At 44.9% G+C, this 20,388-nt stretch overlaps 1 protein-coding gene across 1 annotated transcript; it reads left to right on the top strand.

Moving 5' to 3' along the window:
* Positions 1 to 514: 514 nt before the first annotated feature.
* LOC109884589 (rho GTPase-activating protein 35-like) lies at positions 515 to 19,481 on the top strand. The gene is made up of 7 exons (XM_020476550.2): positions 515 to 1,127; positions 6,880 to 10,797; positions 11,275 to 11,416; positions 12,220 to 12,297; positions 12,692 to 12,823; positions 15,872 to 15,977; positions 16,169 to 19,481. Exons 2-7 carry the CDS (start codon positions 7,069 to 7,071, stop codon positions 16,572 to 16,574), a joined length of 4,593 nt encoding a protein of 1,530 aa, XP_020332139.2. The 5' UTR covers positions 515 to 1,127; positions 6,880 to 7,068; the 3' UTR covers positions 16,575 to 19,481.
* Positions 19,482 to 20,388: the final 907 nt, after the last annotated feature.

Raw genomic sequence — 20,388 nt, 5'->3', positions numbered from 1 at the left:
AATAATAACAATTATCTCACAAAAAAATGCACTGGGCCTTTACTTGTCCTGTATTACCGGACCATAACAAATATCTCAAAATTTCGATTTAGTATCTCAACACTTTGATAGTGTCTCGTAGTTTATATAGTATCTCGACATGTTTAGTTAAGTATCTAAACATTTGGAGTAAGTATCGACCAAAAAATTGTGGTGGAATGGCCTTTTAATAGATTAGCCTAATAATAATTTGAAAAAATATTACGCCTGCTGTGATGCATTGGGTGAATTTAGAGTAGGACACAATGTTAATAGAATAAGACAAATACATATGGCCTACTAAAGCAGGTGATGCCAATAGAGAAAAGCATGAATGCAGCCTAAGTGGTCTTGACACAGAGATATACCAAAGCCAATTTAATTTATGGGAGCTTGACATATGTTGGCTAAAGTCATATTTGTAACAGTGATGGCGATTACGCGTGTCGGCATGACAGCAGCGTCTCGCCTTTGTAAATATTGTACGTGCTGCAGTTGTGTGTGCGTGCCGCTGGGCGAGTCTCCTCCGCGTCTGTCTCCGTAGTTGCTTTTTTTTCAGAGAAAAGGAGAAGAGAATTAGCTCTAGGAGAAGGGCCGTCGCCATTATTGGGAAGCTGGAAAAAAAACACTTTCACACACGCAATCTCTTGTTAAATTGATAAGGACGTTACCAATTTGTTGCATTAGGGCTGTTTAAAAGAAACATTGTACAGGAAGTGCAGCAAACTCGACCGGTGTCCCGTGCATGATCGATCCAGTATGATGTTGCCACAACAATGGGCATAATAATTCGTCAAAAGCAACGTGGTGAAGCAAGGAGAAGACGGCGAAACAAGCTTTTATACGCCTTTCATTTTTAACAAGGAGAGAAAAAGAAACATGTTTTTACCTTTGTAGTTTTATTATCACAAAAAAGACAAACAGATCAATGGATTAGAAAACCATCGAGATGTAGATTTACAATTAATATGTAAGCAAACAATAATAACCTACTAAGTTCTGTCTGGGAATCAGAAGAGCCACGTTATTTTTGTTTCTTATGTACATGCATATCATGCGGACAGGGCTGCGGCAAGCGCTGGCCTGACGGATGCAGGGAGAATGCGATGGTATGTATTCACTTTCTCCCCATTTTAATCTGAAACACGGATTGAAGTGTTCGAGAGACATTCTCATGATCAATTTACGCACAATTGTAACAATTGTCTATTACAAATGTATATTTGAGTGAAACTGCTGATTTAAAAAAAGTCCGAGTGGATTCGGAAATACGAGGTAAATGTGTTTTAGTTACGATTCGGCAATTTATTCTGTGGACAAGAGGCCTGGTGTGGCCAGTCCTTTCCATGAACATTCATTCCAAAACCTTTGCTAATCCATTACAATATGCATAAGGAGTTGTAACCCGCTATATTGACGACTTTGAACAATATGACGCAAGTATATGTGTTCTTCTGAATTTAGAAAGCCATGTATCTTTACAATCACAGGGTAGGATAGTGACTTGCCTGTTTTCACTTCCAAAGAATTTGCCTGTTCAATCTGGTTGTCTGTCAGGCCTAGCTCAGCTAAGCGCAATTGACTTCCTACTGTGCCTTTGCTGAGGAATGTAGACATGGTTTGAATTTTCTATAGGTTTAGAATATGAGATGCCAAATTTTATAAACAATAACGTTTTATTGAATGGCAGTAGCCTACGTTGACACATTTCATTTCAATATTGAAACGGTACACACACACACAGTATGTATATGTTTCTATTTACATGCGTGATTGTATCACAATAACACAGTATGGTTGTTTTCTGGATGTACTTTGAGCATCCTCTTGCCTAAACATCAGTATGTTACCATGGTTACCCCATGGATATTCAGTCTGAAGGAAGTCTGCCTAAAAAGACAGGAGTCTACAAGCCATAATGTTGAATAAAATGATATTTACTCTTTATCGGTTGTCTGTGCTGTTGGTCCTTTTGACAGTAGGAGGTGGAGATGGGGTATCCACAGGAAAATGTTGTTTACCCTCATTTCTCTCGGAGGTTCTCTCGCTTGTGTTTTCAATCTCCTGACGCATTGAACATTATGCACAATAATCCAAACAATAATCAAACATAGTCGACCAAAGCACGTTTCCTCTCAATCAGCTGGAAGTGTTTGTGGAATTTGCCATATGATTACGTAGGACAACGTTCGGTCTGTGGTTCGGTTAGGCTCAGCCATATTGCTCAAGTGTTTGTAGGGTGCAAAAAAACCATTATACAGACCAGCGTACTGAAGGTTGGGTTGATAACGCTTCCCTGTGGCTATTTTGTCTCAGATTACCTTTGACATGGGGGCAAAATTGTCAGGTAAAGTAAGTTGAAATGAACTTTGTTCAACATTCTGACTTGCAATGGGACTGTTAGGGAATGCTGAGCCTACATGTTAGAGATGAGGTTGTATTTCACTCTCGATTTATAAAAGAGACTATGTCTCATCATACTTTGCTTTTCCTGTTTGGGTATTGGTTATAGTTATGGAGCATCTCCAGTATGGTCCCATCCTCTGTGTATAAAATATACTGCTTGGCAACTTGACAAACCATATTACCCCAACTTACCTGATTCTAAAGGCGTCAGCATGCTTCAGAACCTCATATTAAGCTGGCGGCTAGCCATTGTCGGCTACGCGAACCGAACGAGTGTGCTCGCATACACCCTTAAAAGATATTCGCTTGTCTTTGTCTTGTTTGTCCATTTTGAGATGCCATAGCCAGTATACAGTCATGGCCAAAAGTTTTGAGAATGACACAAATATACATTTTCACAAAGTCTGCTGCCTCAGTTTGTATGATGGCAATTTGCATATACTCCAGAATGTTATGAGGAGTGATCAGATTAATTGTATTTAATTGCAAAGTCCCTCTTTGCCATGCAAATGAACTGAATCCCCCAAAAACATTTCCACTGCATTTCAGCCCTGCCACAAAAGGACCAGCTGACATCATGTCAGTGATTCTCTCGTTAACACAGGTGTGAGTGTTGACGAGGACAAGGCTGGAGATCATTCTGTCATGCTGATTGAGTTTGAATAACAGACTGGAAGCTTCAAAAGGAGGGTGGTGCTTGGAATCATTGTTCTTCCTCTGTCAACCATGGTTACCTGCAAGGAAACACGTGCCGTCATCGTTGCTTTGCACAAAAAGGGCTTCACAGGCAAGGATATTGCTGCCAGTAAGATTTCACCAAAATCAACCATTTATCAGATCATCAAGAACTTCAAGGAGAGCGGTTCAATTGTTGTGAAGAAGGTTTCAGGGCGCTCAAGAAAGTCCAGCAAGTGCCAGGACTGTCTCCTAAAGTTGATTCAGCTGTGGGATCGGGGCACCACTAGTACAGAGCTTGCTCAGGAATGGCAGCAGGCAGGTGTGAGTGCATCTGCACGCACAGTGAGGCAAAGACTTTTGGAGGATGGCCTGGTGTCAAGAAGGGCAGCAAAGAAGCCATTTTTCTCCAGGAAAAACATAAGGAACATACTGATATTCTGCAAAAGTTACAGGGATTGGACTGCTGAGAACTGGGGTAAAGTCATTTTCTTTGATGAATCCCCTTTCCGATTGTTTGGGGTATCCGGAAAAAAGCTTGTCCGGAGAAGACAAGGTGAGCGCTACCATCAGTCCTGTGTCATGTCAACAGTAAAGCATCCTGAGACCATTCATGTGTGGGGTTGCTTCTCAGCCAAGGGAGTGGGCTCACTCACAATTTTGCCTAAGAACACAGCCATGAATAAAGAATGGTACCAACACATCCCCCGAGAGCAACTCTCCCAACCATCCAGGAACAGTTTGGTGACTAACAATCCCTTTTCCAGCATGATGGAGCACCTTGCCATAAGGCAAAAGTGATAACTAAGTGGCTTGGGGAACAAAACATCAATATTTTGGGTCCATGGCCAGGAAACTCCCCAGACCTTAATCCCATTGAGAATTTGTGGTCAATCCCGAAGAGGTGGGTGGACAAACAAAAACCCACACATTTTGACAAACTCCAAGCATTGATTATGCAAGAATGGGCTGCCATCAGTCAGGATGTGGCCCAGAATTTAATTGACAGCATGCCAGGGTGGATTGCTGAGGTCTTGAAAAAGAAGGGTCAACACTGCAAATATTGACTCTCTGCATCAACTTAATGTAATTGTCAATAAATGCTTTTGTCACTTATGAAATGCTTGTAATTATACTTCAGTATTCCATAGTAACATCTGACAAAAATATCTAAAGACACTGAGGCAGCAGACTTTGAAAATTAATATTTGTGTCATTCTCAACTTTTGTCCATGACTGTACACTTCCTCAAAATAGTCAGAATTAATCTAAGACAACTCAAGAAATCTGTAATTAATTTACTTTAATTTACTCAGGTCCATTCAACCTGACAGAGTTTAAGAGAATCTGCAGAGAAGAATGGGAGAAACTCCCCAAATACAGGTGTGCAAATGTTGTAGCATCCTAACCAAGTAGACCCAATGCTGTAATTGCTGCCAAAGGTGCTTCAGCAAATTACTGAGTAAAGGGTCAGAATACTTATGTAAATTTGATATTTCAGAATAAAATAACACAGATGGAATCATGAGGTAACCAAAAAAGTGTTAAGCAAATCCAAATATTTTTGAGATTCTTCAAAGTAGCCACCCTTTGCCTTGATAACAGCTTTGCACACTGTTGGCATTCTCTCATGAGGTAGTCACCTGGAATGCATTTCAATTCACAGTTGTGCTTTGTTAATTTGTGGAATGTCTTTCCTTCTTAAGCATTTGAGTCCATCAGTTGTGTTTTGACAAGGTAGGGGTGGCATACAGAAGAGAGCCCTATTTGGTAAAAGACCAAGTCCATATTATGGCAAGAACAGCTCAAATAAGCAAAGAGTAGCGACAGTCCATCATTACTTTAAGACATGAAGGTCAATCAATCCGGAAACTGTCAAGAACTTTGAAAGTTTCTCCAAGTGCAGTCACAAAAACCATCAAGCGCTATGATGAAACTGGCTTTCACGAGGACCGCCACAGGAAAGGAAGACCCAGAGTTACCTCTGCTGTAGAGGATATGTTCATTAGAGTTACCAGCCTCGTAAATTGCAGCCCAAATAAATGCAGTAGTAACAGACACATCTAAAGTAACAGACACATCTAAAGTAACAGACACATCTAAACATCAACTGTTCAGAGGAGACTGCGTGAATCAGGTCTTCACTACTAAAGGACACCAATAAGAATAAAACTTGCTTGGGCCAAGAAACACGAGCAATGGACATTAGACCGATGGAAATCTGTCCTTTGGTCTGTAGTCCAAACTTGAGATTTCTGGTTCCAACCCGCCATGTCTTTGTGAGAGCAAGAGTAGGTGAACGGATCTCCACATGTGGTTCCCACCGTGAAGCATGGAGGAGGTGTGATGTGTTGGGGTTATTTTCTGGTGACACTGATTTATTTAGAATTCAAGGCACACTTAACCAGCATGGCTACCACAGCTTTCTGCAGCAATACGCCATCCCATCTGGTTTGCGCTTAGTCCCACTATCATTTGTTTTTCAACAGGACAATGACCCAACACACCTTCAGGCTGTGTAAGGGCTATTTTACCAAGAAGGAGAGTGATGGAGTGGTGCATCAGATGACCTGGCCTCCAAAGTCACCCGACCTCAACCCAATTGAGATGGTTTGGGATGAGTTGGACCACAGAGTGACGGAAAAGCAGCCAACAAGTGCCCAGCATATGTGGGATCTCCTTCAAGACTGTTGGAAAAGCCTTTCAGGTGAAGCTGGTTGAGAGATTGTCAAGAGTGAGCAAAGCTGTCATCAAGGCAAAGGGTGGCTACTTTGAAGAATATAAAATATATTTTGACTTGATTAACACTTTTGTCTTTCTACTACATGATTCCATGTGTTTTTCATAGTTTGTCTTCACTATTATTCTACAATGTAGAAAATAGTAAAAATAAAAACTCTTGAATGAGTACGCATGTCTAAACTTTTGACTGATACTGTAAATTGTCTTGAAAATATACGTTAAGATGGCTGTCTAGCAATGATCAACAACCAACTTGACAGAGCTCAAAAAGAATGTGCTAATATTGTACAATCCAGGTGTGCAAAGTTCTTAGAGACTTATCCAGAAAGACTCACAGCTGTATTCACTGCCAAATATGAGTGCGGGTGTGAATACGTAAAGTAGATGTTTCTGTATTTCATTTTCAATCAATTTGCACAAATGTATAAAAACTTGTCATTATGGGGTATTGTGGGGTATTGTGGGGTATTATGGGGTATTGTGGGGTATTGTGGGGTATTGTGGGGTATTGTGGGGTATTGTGGGGTATTGTGGGGTATTATGGGGTATTGTGGGGTATTGTGGGGTATTGTGGGGTATTATGGGGTATTGTATGTAGATGAGTTTGGGGGAAAGAAAAGATATTTAATACATTTTAAATTCAGTCTAACACAACAATGTGGAATAAGTCAAGGGGTATGAATACTTTCTGAAGGCACTGTATTTTAGGTCTCACTTTATTTGCAGGGAATATTGAGTTTTTTTCTTTGTATCTCATTTGCTGTTCTATTAAAAGGCCAGCCCAGCTTGAGATGAGATTAGAAATGAATGTCCCTACTCACTGTTCTCTTATTAAGTTGAAGGGAAATTATTCTTAGTGTTGTCTTCTTTTAACCACTGTTTTTCTTGTGAAGGTGTTTGACTGTTCTTTTTTTTTTTTTGATGAGAGCAGAAATTAGGTTAACTTTCCTCAAACTAGTGTTTGTTATTTTTTTAACATAAATGTAATATTTTGTTTAGCTAATTCTTATTTTTGTGCTCTTTTATTTTGTCTGGCAGGGTCATGGCTACATTAGGAATGACTGAGAGAAGCCTCTGTCTTTGCTACACCCCTGCACTGTTGTTGATAGAACATGTAGCACACTAGAGGAAACGGCAACTAAACTTCATCCCCAGTGCCACTTTATGGACACACGTCCAAGTGTACTCTGATCGAGTGCCTGATTATGGCAGGATGAGTGTCAGCTGATGATAATGATGGCGAAAAAGCAAGATGTTAAGTCACCCACATACAACCTTATTGTGGTGGGTTTGTCAGGAACTGAGAAAGAGAAGGGCCAGTGTGGCGTGGGTAAGTCCTGTCTGTGCAACCGCTTTGTGCGCCCCAGCGCCGATGACTTCTATCTGGACCACACGTCAGTGCTGAGCACCAGTGACTTTGGGGGTAGAGTGGTTAACAATGACCATTTCCTGTTCTGGGGGGAGGTGGGGCGGGTGGTGGAGGAGGGGCCGGAGTGCAGGATGCATGTGGTGGAGCAGACAGAGTTCATTGATGACCAGACGTTCCAGCCACACCGCAGCACTGCCATGCAGCCCTACATCAAGAGGGCGGCCTCCACCAAGCTGGCCTCTGCAGAGAAGCTGATGTACTTCTGCACGGACCAGCTGGGGCTGGAGCAGGACTTTGAGCAGAAGCAGATGCCCGAGGGCAAGTTACAGGCTGACGGGTTTGTGCTCTGTATGGACGTCAGTAGGGGGATGAACCGCAACTTTGACGACCAGTTGAAGTTTGTCACAAACCTTTACGGTCATCTGAGCAAAACAAAGAAGCCCATTGTGCTGGTCTTAACCAAGTGTGATGAGGGGGTTGAACGCTACATCAAAGATTCTCACACCTTTGCCATCACTAAAAAGAGTCTTCCAGTAGTGGAGACATCTGCACGCTCTAACATCAATGTTGACCTAGCCTTCCTTACTTTGGTGCAACTCATTGATAAGAGCAGGGGCAAACCCAAGATCATTCCTTACTTTGAGGCCCTCAAGCTTCAGAGTCAACAGATAGCCTTGGCTAAAGACCGATACGAATGGCTAGTCAACCGCATAGTGAAGAACCACAATGAGACCTGGCTTAACACCAGCAGACGCATGCACACCTCTTCAGAGTTCAATGAATACGTCTTTCTGGAGGGTACAGCAAAATGCAAGAAGCTCTTCCAGCAGCTGGTGTACCGTCTGAAACAGGAGCACATTGAGAGACGTCGGAAAATCTATCTGAGCACTCTTCCTCTAGCACTTAGCTCCCTGGTGCCTGACCTGGATGAGATCGACCAGCTGAGCTGGTCTGGGGTTCAGAAGGTCCTGGAGTCCAAGCAGCACTTTGCCCACTGGTTTGTAGTTCTGGAGGACTCTCCATGGGAGGACACGTCTCACATAGACAACATGGAGGATGAGCGCATCCCCTCAGACCTGCTGGAAACGTTACCAGCCGAGGACATTTTCGACGCCCACCTGGAGCACCTGAGGAATGAGTGCAAGCGGGCTGAGATGAGGCAGGAGTTCAAGCACAAGTTGGCCTGTTCTCCCTTTGTCACGCCTGGCAAGCCCTGGGAAGAGGCCCGCAGCTTCATCATGAATGAAGACTTCTACCAATGGTTGGAGGAATCAGAGTACCTGGACCTCTACAACCGCCACCAGAAAGAGATCATCGGCCACGCTAAAGAGGACTTCCAGGAGCTTCTGCTGGAGTATTCCGAGCTCTTCTATGAGCTGGAGGTGGACGCAAAGCCCAGCAAGGAGAAGATGGGGGCCATCCAGGATGTTTTAGGGGAGGAGCAGCGGTTCAAAGCCCTGCAGAAGCTTCCAGCTGAGAGAGATGCTCTGGTATTGAAGCATATTCACTTTGTCTACCACCCCACCAAGGAGACCTGTCCCAGCAGCCCACAGTGTGGAGACTTCAGGATAGAGCAGCTCCTGGCCTCACGCTTCCCAACATGCTACCCATTCTTCAACGTGAAGTCTTATTTTGGAGATATTAAAGCGGACCGCATCAACCTTGTGATATTGGGCAAAGACGGACTGGCTAGGGAGTTTGCCAATGAGATCAGAGCTCTCTGTACCAATGACGACCGGTATGTGTTGGATGGGAAGATGTATGAGCTCACCCTGCGACCTATCGAGGGCAATGTACGACTTCCTGTTAACTCCTTCCACACTCCCACCTTCACACCCCATGGGTGCCTGTGTCTGTACAACTCAAAAGAGTCCCTAACCTACGTCGTAGAAAGCATTGAAAGGTTGCGGGAGTCAACAATCGGTAGAAGGGACAGCCATATAGCTCAGCTTTTAACATCTCTGCTCTTGGTTACTAAAAGGGGTGTAGGGACCTATGCCGATATTGGGGGAGAAACTGCTTTAGGTCTGATAACACAGGGACAGCAGGTAGCAAGGAGATTGCAGTGTAGCTTCCTCGACCCAGCTTCACCTGGTGTGGGCTATGGGCACAATGTGAATGAGAGTCAGATCAACCAAGTATTGAGAGGTCTTCTGGACTCTAGAAGGAGCTCATCTTTCAGTAGCAGCTCCCCACCTCTGCCCCCTCAAACTCCAGGTCCCAGAGACTCTCCCCACCAGCCCAGCCCAGAGGCAGACATCCGCATCGTCATGTGCTTGATGTGTGGAGACAACTATGACGTGGAACAGCTCCTCTCTCCCTTCCTACTGCCTCAGCACTGCAGGCCAACATCCAACAGTGGCACCTCGGTGATACTGGAGCAGACAGTGGGACCTCACAAACAGGTGATTGAGCTCTCTCTCCTTTCCTACCACGCCTCCTTCTCCCTGAGGAAGAGCAGATTAGTGCATGGCTACATCGCTGTGTACTCAGCCCGCCGCAAGGCCTCTCTGGAGACCCTGTGTGCCTTTCTATGTGAGGTCCAGGACATCATTCCTGTTCAGCTGCTGGCTGTGGGGGAGAGCCAGGTGGAGCTCACAGAAAGTGAGTCTGCCAGAGAGCAGCTGGTCCAGGGAGAGGAGCTGGCCCAAGAGATAGAAGGCAGGTTCAACAGTGTGGTGTGTGGATCAGGAGGGGTGGTGGGTGGCTTGCACAGGATGGAGATGTTTCATCCCTTCCTGATGGAGGTGGTGGAGAAACGCAACATCGTGGAGGCCACTCACATGTATGATAACGTGGCTGAGGCCTGCATTAACGAGACTGCCTACTCCCCTCGCTGTAGCTCACCCAGCACTGGCACTATGTTCCTAGATTCTGACATGGATGACGTGGAGCCCTCCCCACCTTACTACGACGGCACACTCACCTCCCATGGTGGGAGCCTCAACCTGCCTGACCTGGACTCCAGCGATGTCTCTGTCATCTCTGACATCAGCTCCTTTGAGAACAAGCTCAATAGCAAAGCCCCGCCCCAGGTGAGACCCAAGCCCTCTGTGACCTTTGACTTCCGGAAGGTGGGCAGAAACCCCTACAACACAGACACCATGGGTCACCGTCGCTCCCTGCCCTCCGCTGTGACATGGGTGCCAGGTGGGGACGGAGGTTACGACCCCTCGGACTATGCAGAGCCCATGGATGCTGTGTCCAAGCCCCGGCCCAGCAACGAGGAGATCATCTACTCTGTGCCCCATGACAGCACGCAGGGCAAGATAATCACCATCCGCAACGCCAACAGGATGCACGCCAACGGGAACGGCTCAGACAGTGAGGCGGACAGCAGCTCCTTGGAGCGCCGCAGGAAGTTCTCAGCGGCGGGGGTGAAGCCACGGCTCTACCGCGACCGCTCTAAACGCCTGGGCAAGTTCAGCAGCTTCCGCACCAGCTTCATTGGCAGCGAAGACGAGATGGGGGCTCTGCCAAAAACCAAGGAGGATGATTTCGGAACCCTGAAAGGAGACATCATCAATGAGGAGGGAGAGGACCCCAAGAAGAGGAACATTCTGAAGAGCCTGCGGCGAACTGCCAAGGTATGTGTTACTTCAGTTAGTAGTCTCCCCTTAACTGCTAATGCGTAAACACTATTCTTTTCAGGCTTGAAAGACTATTCTCTTTCAATTGTAGGTAATTGGCCAGCTTTGATACGATTAACGTGGTTAAGTAAAGACAACATGGTTCATTTGATTTTTCATGTAATCTCTTTACTTTTAAAAACCTTTTTTAGTGGGTAATTGCTTGATTGTTTTACTCAATTGTTTTACTCAAAATGTTAATATGCTATTCATAGAAAGTACGTTATTCATGTTGGAATTTTAAGAAGAAAGCAGCCTCTATTTCAGAGTTACTGAGACACTTGAAACGACAGCTGTTGATTCTGATGCTGAATACATAAAGGCAAATCTTGCAGCTGACAAGCTGAATAAACATAGTGTTGAGATAATGTACAGAAATCTAATGTAGACGTCTGTGGTCATTAACAATGTCAACATTCCTGTGTTTCTCTGCAGAAAACCAGACCAAAGCCTCGGTCCTCTATTCCCAAGCCCCTGGAGAGCAGCTACTTCGGGGTGCCCCTGGTCAACGTGGTGTCCCCAGACAGACCTATCCCACTCTTCATTGACAAGTGTGTCCGCTTTATTGAGACCACAGGTGGGTCACTATTTTCTTTCTCCTCTTCTCCCCTGTGTTTGTTCATGTGTATATTTGTCTGATTCATTATGTTATTTGACTTGGATGCTGTGCAAAACATACAAAGAATATTATTCATTGATAATACGTTTATTCTGAGGTAAATCTGTGTTGCTGAAGGATTAAACTGTAATGTCTTCTTGTTGCACTGTGATTGTTTTTCCTTACAATACTCACATTATGTGGTTGTGTAATTTCAATATGATATACTTTAAGTCGTTCTGGGTGAGGGCGTTAGTTCTTCTTGGCTTATTAAATGTAAATAGAAGAAAAATAACTACACTACAGCAAATGCAGCCAATGATCAACTGCTGTACTGCAGCAGTGTCCTGTACTGTACTGCAGCAGTGTCCTGTACTGTACTGCAGCAGTGTCCTGTACTGTACTGCAGCAGTGTCCTGTACTGTACTGCACCAGTGTCCTGTACTGTACTGCACCAGTGTCCTGTACTGTGCTGCAGCAGTGTCCTGTACTGTGCTGCAGCAGTGTCCTGTACTGTGCTGCAGCAGTGTTCTGTACTGTGCTGCAGCAGTGTACTGTGCTGCAGCAGTGTACTGTGCTGCAGCAGTGTACTGTGCTGCAGCAGTGTACTGTGCTGCAGCAGTGTGCTGTGCTGCAGCAGTGTGCTGTGCTGTGCTGCAGCAGTGTCCTGTGCTGTGCTGCAGCAGTGTCCTGTGCTGTGCTGCAGCAGTGTCCTCATTGACTTTACTGGAAATGGTTGATGCATAATGCAGATGGTGGTTTCCATCTCTGTCTCTCTGCAGGTCTCAACACAGAGGGGCTCTACAGGGTGAGCGGGAACAAGTGTGAGATGGAGAGTATGCAGAGGCAGTTTGACCAGGGTGAGTTGCTGTACCCAGTCATGTCTGTCTGGTCTAAAACAATGTACCAGACCCACAGAGGGATCGACTACTTGCCACACTGTCTGTCCCCAGTACCTGGACTAACCCTGATTAGTTATGTGGCTAATCAATATATAGACACATGAGCTGCAGAGGAAATGATGACGTAAACTAAATATATTTAGAACAGTGACAAAATGACTACCTCTGACACACTATCCCTATTATTTTCTCTTTCCCTCCTTCTCCTCCCTCTTATCTATTTTTCTCTCCCTTCCCTTCCCCTCACCTCCCTCTTCTTCTCTCTCCTCTTTAATTTCTTCTTCTACATCTCACTTTCCTTTACGTCTCTTCTTCCCTCTTTATCTCCCTCTCTACCTCTCTCCCCCTGTAGACCATGGGCTGGACCTGGTGGAGAAGGACTTTGCCATCAACACGGTGGCTGGGGCTCTGAAGGCCTTTTTCTCTGAGCTGCCAGAGCCCCTGGTGCCCTGCATCCTGCAGGTGGAGCTGCTTGAGGCCTTCAGTAAGACACGGAGCTGGCTGGGGTTAAGGAGTGGTTTTGGGGTTCTGGAGGGTTCAGTAAGACGTGTAGCTAGCTGGGGTTAGGGATGAGGTACTGGGGTTCTGAAGGGTTCAGTAAGACACAGAGCTGGCTGGGGGTTAAGGAGTGGTTTTGGGGTTCTGGAGGGTTCAGTAAGACACAGCTGGTTGGGCTTAAGGAGTGGTTTTGGGGGTCTGGAGGGTTCAGTAAGACATGGAGCTAGCTGGGGTTAGGGATGAGGTACTGGGGTTCTGAAGGGTTCAGAAAGACATGGAGCTGGTTGGGGTTAGGGATGGGGCTACTGGGGTTCTGGGTGGGGGTACAGGGGTTCTGGGGGGTTCAGAAAGACATGGAGCTGGCTGGGGTTAGGGATGGGGGTACTGGGGTTCTGGAGGGTTCAGAAAGACATGGAGCATGGTAAGATTCTTGTGCTTGTGAAAGTATCAGGTTATTACAGGCTAAGGGTTTGGGGAGGACCTCTCATAGAGGGGTGGATGAGGATATACAGTTGAAGTCGCGGAAGTTTACATACACCTTAGCCAAATACATTTAAACTCAGTTTTATACAATTCCTGACATTTAATCCTAGTAAGAATTCCCTGTCTTAGGTCAGTTAGGATCACCACTTTATTTTAAGAATGTGAAATGTCAGATTAATAGTAGAGTGATTTTATTTCAGCTTTTATTTCTTTCATCACATTCCCAATGGGTCAGAAGTTTACATACTCTCAATTAGTATTTGGTAGCATTGCCTTTAAATTGTTTAACTTGGGTCAAATGTTTCGGGTAGCCTTCCACAAGCTTCCCACAATAAGCTGGGTGAATTATGGCCCATTCCTCCTGACAGCTGGTGTAACTGAGTCAGGTTTGTAGGCCTCCTTGCTCACACACGCTTTTTCAGTTCTGCCCACAAATGTTCTATAGGATTGAGGTCAGGGCTTTGTGATGGCCACTCCCAATACCTTGTTGCCCTTAAGCCATTTTGCCACAACTTTGGAAGTGTGCTTGGGTTCATTGTCCACTTGGAAGACCCATTTGCGACCAAGCTTTTTCTTCCTGACTGATGTCTTGAGATGTTGCTTCAATATATCCACATAATTTTCCTTCCTCATGAAGCCATCTATTTTGTGAAGTGGACCAGCCCCTCCTGCAGCAAAGCACAGCCACAACATGATGCTGCCACCCCCGTGCTTCACGGTTGGGATGGTGTTCTTTTACTCCAAACATAACGATGGTCATTATGACCAAACAGTTATATTTTCTGTTTCATCTGACCAGAGGAAATTTCTCCCAAAAGTACGATCTTTGTACCCATGTGCAGTTACAAACCGAAGTCTGGCTTTTTTATGGCGGGTTTGGAGCAGTGGCTTCTTCCTTGCTGAGCGGCCTTTCAGGTTATGTCGCTATAGGACTCGTTTTACTGTGGATATAGATACTTTTGTACCTGTTTCCTCCAGCATCTTCACAAGGTCTTTTGCTGTTGTTCTGGAATTGATTTGCTCTTTTCACACCACAGTATGTTCATCTCTAGGAGACAGAATGCGTCTCCTTCCTTCATCAATTAGCATATCAGAAGCTTCTAAAGCCATGACATCATTTTATGGAATTTTCCAAGCTGTTTAAAGGCACAGTCAACTTAGTGTATGTAAACTTCTGGCCCACTGAAATTGTGATACAGTGAAATAATCTGTCTGTAAACAATTGTTGGAAAGATTACTTGTGTCATGCACAAAGTAGATGTCCTAACCGATGTGCCAAAACTATAGTTTGTTAACAGGACATTTGTGGAGTGGTTAAAAAAGGAGTTTTAATGACTCCAACCTAAGTGTATGTAAACTTCCGACTTCAACTGTTTGTATACTAATATGTATGTAGGTATGTACACTACATGACCAAAAGTATGTGGACACCTGCTTGTTGAACATCTGCTTGTTGAAAATCATGGGCAATAATATGGAGTTGGTCATGTTGGAACATTGCTGTGGGGACATGATTCCATTCAGCCACAAGAGCATTAGTGAGGTCGGCACTGATGTTGGGCGATTAGGCCTGGCTCACAGTCTGCGTTCCAATTCATCCCAAAGGTGTTCGATGGGGTTGATATCAGGGCTCTGTGCAAACCAGTCAAGTTGTTCCACACCGATCTCGACAAACCAGAATGTCATTATATTTCCCTTCAGTAGAACTAAGGGGCTTATCCTGAACCATGATAAACAGCCCCAGACCATTATTCTTCCTCCACCAAAGTGTACAGTTGGCACTATATATTGGGGCAGGAAGTGTTCTCCTGGCATCCGCCAAACCCAGATTAGTCGGTCGGACTGTCAGATGGCGACGCATGATTCATCACTCCAGAGAACGCGTTTCTACTGCTCCGGTGTATAATGGCGTCGAGCTTTACACCACTCCAGCCGACACTTGGCATTCGGTTTGTAACTGCACATGGGGACAAAGATCGTACTTGTGTGCGGCTGCTCGGCCATGGAAACCCATTTCATGAAGCTCCCAACGAACCGTTCTTGTGCAGATGTTGCTTCCAGGGTCAGTTTGGAACTCCGTAGTGAGTGTTGCAACCGAGGACAGATTATTTTTACATGCTAGGCGCTTCAGCACTCTAAGGTCCCGTTCTGTGAGCTTGTGTGGCCTACCATTTTGCGGCTAAACAGTTGCTGCTCCTAGACATTTCCACTTCACAATAGCAGCACTTACAGTTGACCGGGGCAGCTCTCTAGCAGGGCAGAAATTTGATGAACTGACTTGTTGGAAATGACGTATGACGGTGCTAAGTCACTGAGCTCTTCAGTAAGGCTATTCTACTGCCAAACATTTGTCTATGGAGACTGCCTGGCTGTGTGGCTGAAATAGCCGAATCCAATCATTTGAATGGGTGGCCACATACTCGTGTGTGTGTATATATAGCGTGTGTATGTAGTGCTGCATATGGAGTAACAGATGGAGTAACAGTGTTGATAACATATGAGTCATAGCGTTGACCCCTTCCCTCCCTCCTGTGTGTGTGTGTGTGCGCAGAGATCAACGACAGGGAACAGAGGCTGTACACCATGAAGGATGTACTGAGGAGGTTCCCCAGGGAGAACTATGACGTCTTCAGATTTGTCATGAGCCACTTACACAAGTGAGTGCAGATCAGACTGGCTAACTGTTCCATTCTATGACCTTGGCCCTGACTGCATTGTGACTGAAACCATTTGCATTTTTTGTAACATGTATCATCAAGTAGCTCTTACACCTGTGTAATAATGTTATTACACTAGTAGCTGTTGTCATGCTGTTGTTGATGGAGATGTATTGTGTTGTCTCTCCCAGGGTGAGCCAGCTGAGCAGACAGAACCTGATGACCAGTGAGAATCTGTCCATCTGTTTCTGGCCCACTCTGATGCGGCCAGACTTTACCACCATGGACGCCCTGACGGCCACGCGGACCTACCAGACAATCATCGAGACCTTCATCCACCAGTGTGCTTTCTTCTTCTACAACCAGCCCCTCCTGGACTCCCCCACTGGCCTGGCTGGCCTCCGTGCCTCCCCCACCACCACCCTCACCGGGGGCTCTGCCTATTCCTGCTACCACTCCTCCCCTCCCTCCACCGCCACGCACTTCAGCCCCCTGCAGCAGTCGCCCCCCACCACCCCCCAGTCTCCCCTGCAGTCCCTCCTGACCCCCCTCCACCAACACCCCCACCATACCCCCACCGAGCAAGAGACACTGTGAGAGACACTGAGAAGGGAACAGATGCTGCACCCCTGATCTGATGCTGCTGCACCCCTGATCTGATGCTGCTGCACCCCTGATCTGATGATGCTGGACCTTAGTCACTTACACACACACACACACACCAAAACATACATACTTGATAGTACATTGTTCGGTCGTCGATAATAACATGTTAACAGAGAGAGGAGACGATTAGTGTTTGACAAATAAACTTGCCACTTGTGAACAGCATCCTGCTGCCCCGTCCCTGTCACCTGTGTGCCAATGCAGATCACCATGCTGACCCGTCCCTGTCACCTGTGTGCCAATGCAGATCACCATGCTGACCCGTCCCTGTCACCTGTGTGCCAATGCAGATCACCATGCTGACCCGTCCCTGTCACCTGTGTGCCAATGCAGATCACCATGCTGACCCGTCCACTCCACCCCCTATAGCCCCTGATAACCTACGACTCACTCACAGGGGGGCTGGGGGCAGAACAAAGTGGGTTCATTGTTACAGTAAGCATCTCTCTGCCAACCAACCGTTCTTACCCTAACACTATGATTTTTTTTTAAGTCCAAGCCTCCATGTCAAGCTGGAAGATATGATTTGTGCCCATCACCATGTTTTTATTTGTGAATAATAGTTTTTAAAATGTTCTGTTTGTTAATGAAAGTAGCCACTGGATGTATGGACTGTGCCTCTCTCAGGGCTGTAGTTGGTAACGTACACACAGCCGTGAGGGGAGCCTCCCTGTCTGCCTGTAGGGCCCCTGCTAGGGGGTTGAGGTGGGGACATCCAGGGATGCACTTTAATGGTCAGAATGTTGTAGAGGTTTTGTTTTTAAAAGGGGTTTGTTAGGTCAGAATGTTTTAGTGTGCTGAGTTCACAGCTCAAGGAACCATACCCATTGCCTCTCATAAGGGTCCTTTGCAGATCAAAACGTTGTTTACATCCAAACCCTTGTTTTTGTATCCTCATACTTATCTGAAGCACTTTTAAATTGTAGTGTTAAGTTCCATGAAATGCAACCTTGATCAATTGACTAGTTTGTTTTAATGTCCGCGTGGGCGTGGCAGTAGTAAAGAGACTCGTTAACACAATCCTGTTATTATATGTGTTATTTTCGAGGATTCAGGGCTCACTTTATAACCCCATGGAAAACCCAACCATTAATATTGGTTTCATATTCCTTTTAGCCATGCTATAAATAGTTCTGAGCATGCAGGTTTCAATAGCCTGGAGTTTCCCCTCTTTTTAGGACTGATGTTGCTTTACTGATGTTTTGACTAAGGAAGTCACCTGGTTTGAGTGGTAGTGTTTAGGAAAGTGAGTTTGAGCCAGGGTCAGTTAATCAGACCCTTTAGGATCCAGGAGAGGAATGCTCTTGGTTGAGATGTCAGATCCACTCCATAAGTTAGGGGTTCATGATTAAATTGGCCACATTGATGATTGATTATGGGGAATGATTGACAGTAACATCAGACAGTAGCATGACAAGGGCGAGGTTAGTCATACTGGGGGTGGCAGGTAGCCTCGAGCTGACAAGGTAAAAATCTGTCGTTCTGCCCATGAACAAGGCAGTTAACCCACTGTTCCTAGGCTGTCATTGAAAATAAGAATTTGTTCTTAAATAAATGAAGGTAAAATAAATCAAAATACCAGGCCAGGCCTCTACACGTACTGTGTCTGTCCCACTGTGCTATCTGGTGGCCATGGAAACCACTGCCCTATTGCAAAATGATAGGTTGCTGGATATGTTGCTGTGGGTATCTAGCCAATTGAGCTCTTTGTACTCATCTAATATTAAGGACCTTAAACTGAGGCAAGGTGTGCATACAGAAAACACTGCCACTGCAATTAACTACAGTACAGTAATAACAGTATAGTATATCCTATAGAGATGGAGCACGTGTGTCTGGACTCATGCTCAGGAATGTCAACCAAGCAAGAGTAACTACTGTAGCTCCAGTATACTATGGGGTTTATGTTGGTGTTTAACTGTCCTCTCTCTTGTAGAAAACAAACATGCAGTCAATGTAAAGTAGTTGAATGAATACTCCTACTATATTCTGGATTCTTCTATCAGATGAATGTTGCCCCATGAGAGGAGTGCCACTGGCATCTTCTGGGGATGATGGAGGATTGGCCAGGAGGCATGGCTGTACTCGATGTCAGCCATCTTGGATGTTGCTCATGCTGCCAGTTCAGAACAGATCAGTCAAAGCTATTGGTTGTAATGAGGGTCAACTAATTAATACTTGGGATCACTCTCTGGTACTTATCTTTGGGGTTTTCCTGCTGTGGGAGGCAGTTATCTCTGATGGACTAACGCTGCAGTGACTCCTCACCCAGTCCAGGGCAGTGCAGTACAGTATTACCAGACGCACAAAAGATCAGATGGTGAGATGGATAGGGAAACAAACTGTCCCAATAGAATGTGTCTTTGGCTCAGAGGACCTACGTGGCTGCATCACTTCATTTTCTACACAACTCTGACAGATCTGCTGGGAAATGGGAGAGAAGAAGAAGAGATTCTACTATAGTAAAATGGTTGTTTATTTGTATGTTAGGGGGTCTAACACTTTGCCCTTTAGTCAATGGTAGGAAACATTTTTTGTGTGTATTTCAATGATTGAAAGTCAATTTTTACAATTTTGTGAATGGTTTAAGGCCACTTCAGTTTAGTGCATGATTTAAGAACACACCAAGGGAGAAGGTTCAACCATTTTCATTATTTTAAAACAGGAAATTAGTGTGAGAACAATGAAAGTGAAATACAGTAGCTTAAAACAAGTGAAAGATGAAGTACTGTGCATCTACAGCAAACCATGTAATTTGTCTGACTGAGAATGGTGTAATGAAGATGAAGGCCTTATGTGATCTGTATCATAGTTAATAAATTAAATATCGTAAAATTGTCCAGACCTCCTGTGATTCTCTGTGTGCATGAACACACCACTTCCCTAATCATGGAGCTGTAACGGTTCTCTTGTGGTGAAGGAGAGTCGGACCAAAATGCAGCGTTGTGATGATTCATGTTATTTTAATAAAGGATAAAACTATACATGAAGAAACTACCAAAATAATGAAATGTGAAAACTGAAACAGTCCTATCTGGTGCAAACACAGAGACAGGAACAATCACCCACAAACACACAGTGAAACCCAGGCTACCTAAATATGGTTCCCAATCAGAGACAATGACTAACACCTGCCTCTGATTGAGAACCATATCAGGCCAGACATAGAAATAGACAAACAAGACATCCAACATAGAATGCCCACTCAGATCACACCCTGACCAACCAAAACATAGAAACATACAAAGTAAACTATGGTCAGGGTGTGACAGGAGCAAAATGTACAGGAAGATCTCACTGCGTGTTTGTTCTATTATAATTGTATTGCCTCTTTAGCTGTCATTCTGTGACAGGAGATTTATTTGTGATATTAAAACAAAGTATATTTGTACACACTCCATACGTGAACGTTATTTCACTATAAGGTATTGCTTCTCAATCTCAAACCCATATTTCTAACCTTTAGGTATGGTTATTTCAGAGAGAGCGAGAACCCCATCGAGGTAAAGAGGTGAAACTCTGCTCGTGTGGGTTAAATAATTGGGGACCATTGAAGGTGCCATTGAAACACATCAATAATTCACTGTCGACATCTACAGCTTGTCAAGCGTGACTGCTCTGGGTAACTACTACTCTGTCTCATCAGGTTTCACTGTTTACTATCTGAATCATCTGATGCCACCTGGTGGTTTTATAACTATAGTGCCGCACCACCGTCATACTTAAAAAAAATATATATATATAT

The sequence above is a fragment of the Oncorhynchus kisutch genome, linkage group LG28 (genome assembly GCF_002021735.2).
Source record: "Oncorhynchus kisutch isolate 150728-3 linkage group LG28, Okis_V2, whole genome shotgun sequence".
In the NCBI taxonomy this organism is placed as follows: Eukaryota; Metazoa; Chordata; class Actinopteri; order Salmoniformes; family Salmonidae; genus Oncorhynchus; species Oncorhynchus kisutch.
The sequence above is the reverse complement of the archived record's forward strand: the minus strand, read 5'-3'. Positions and strand labels throughout refer to the sequence as shown.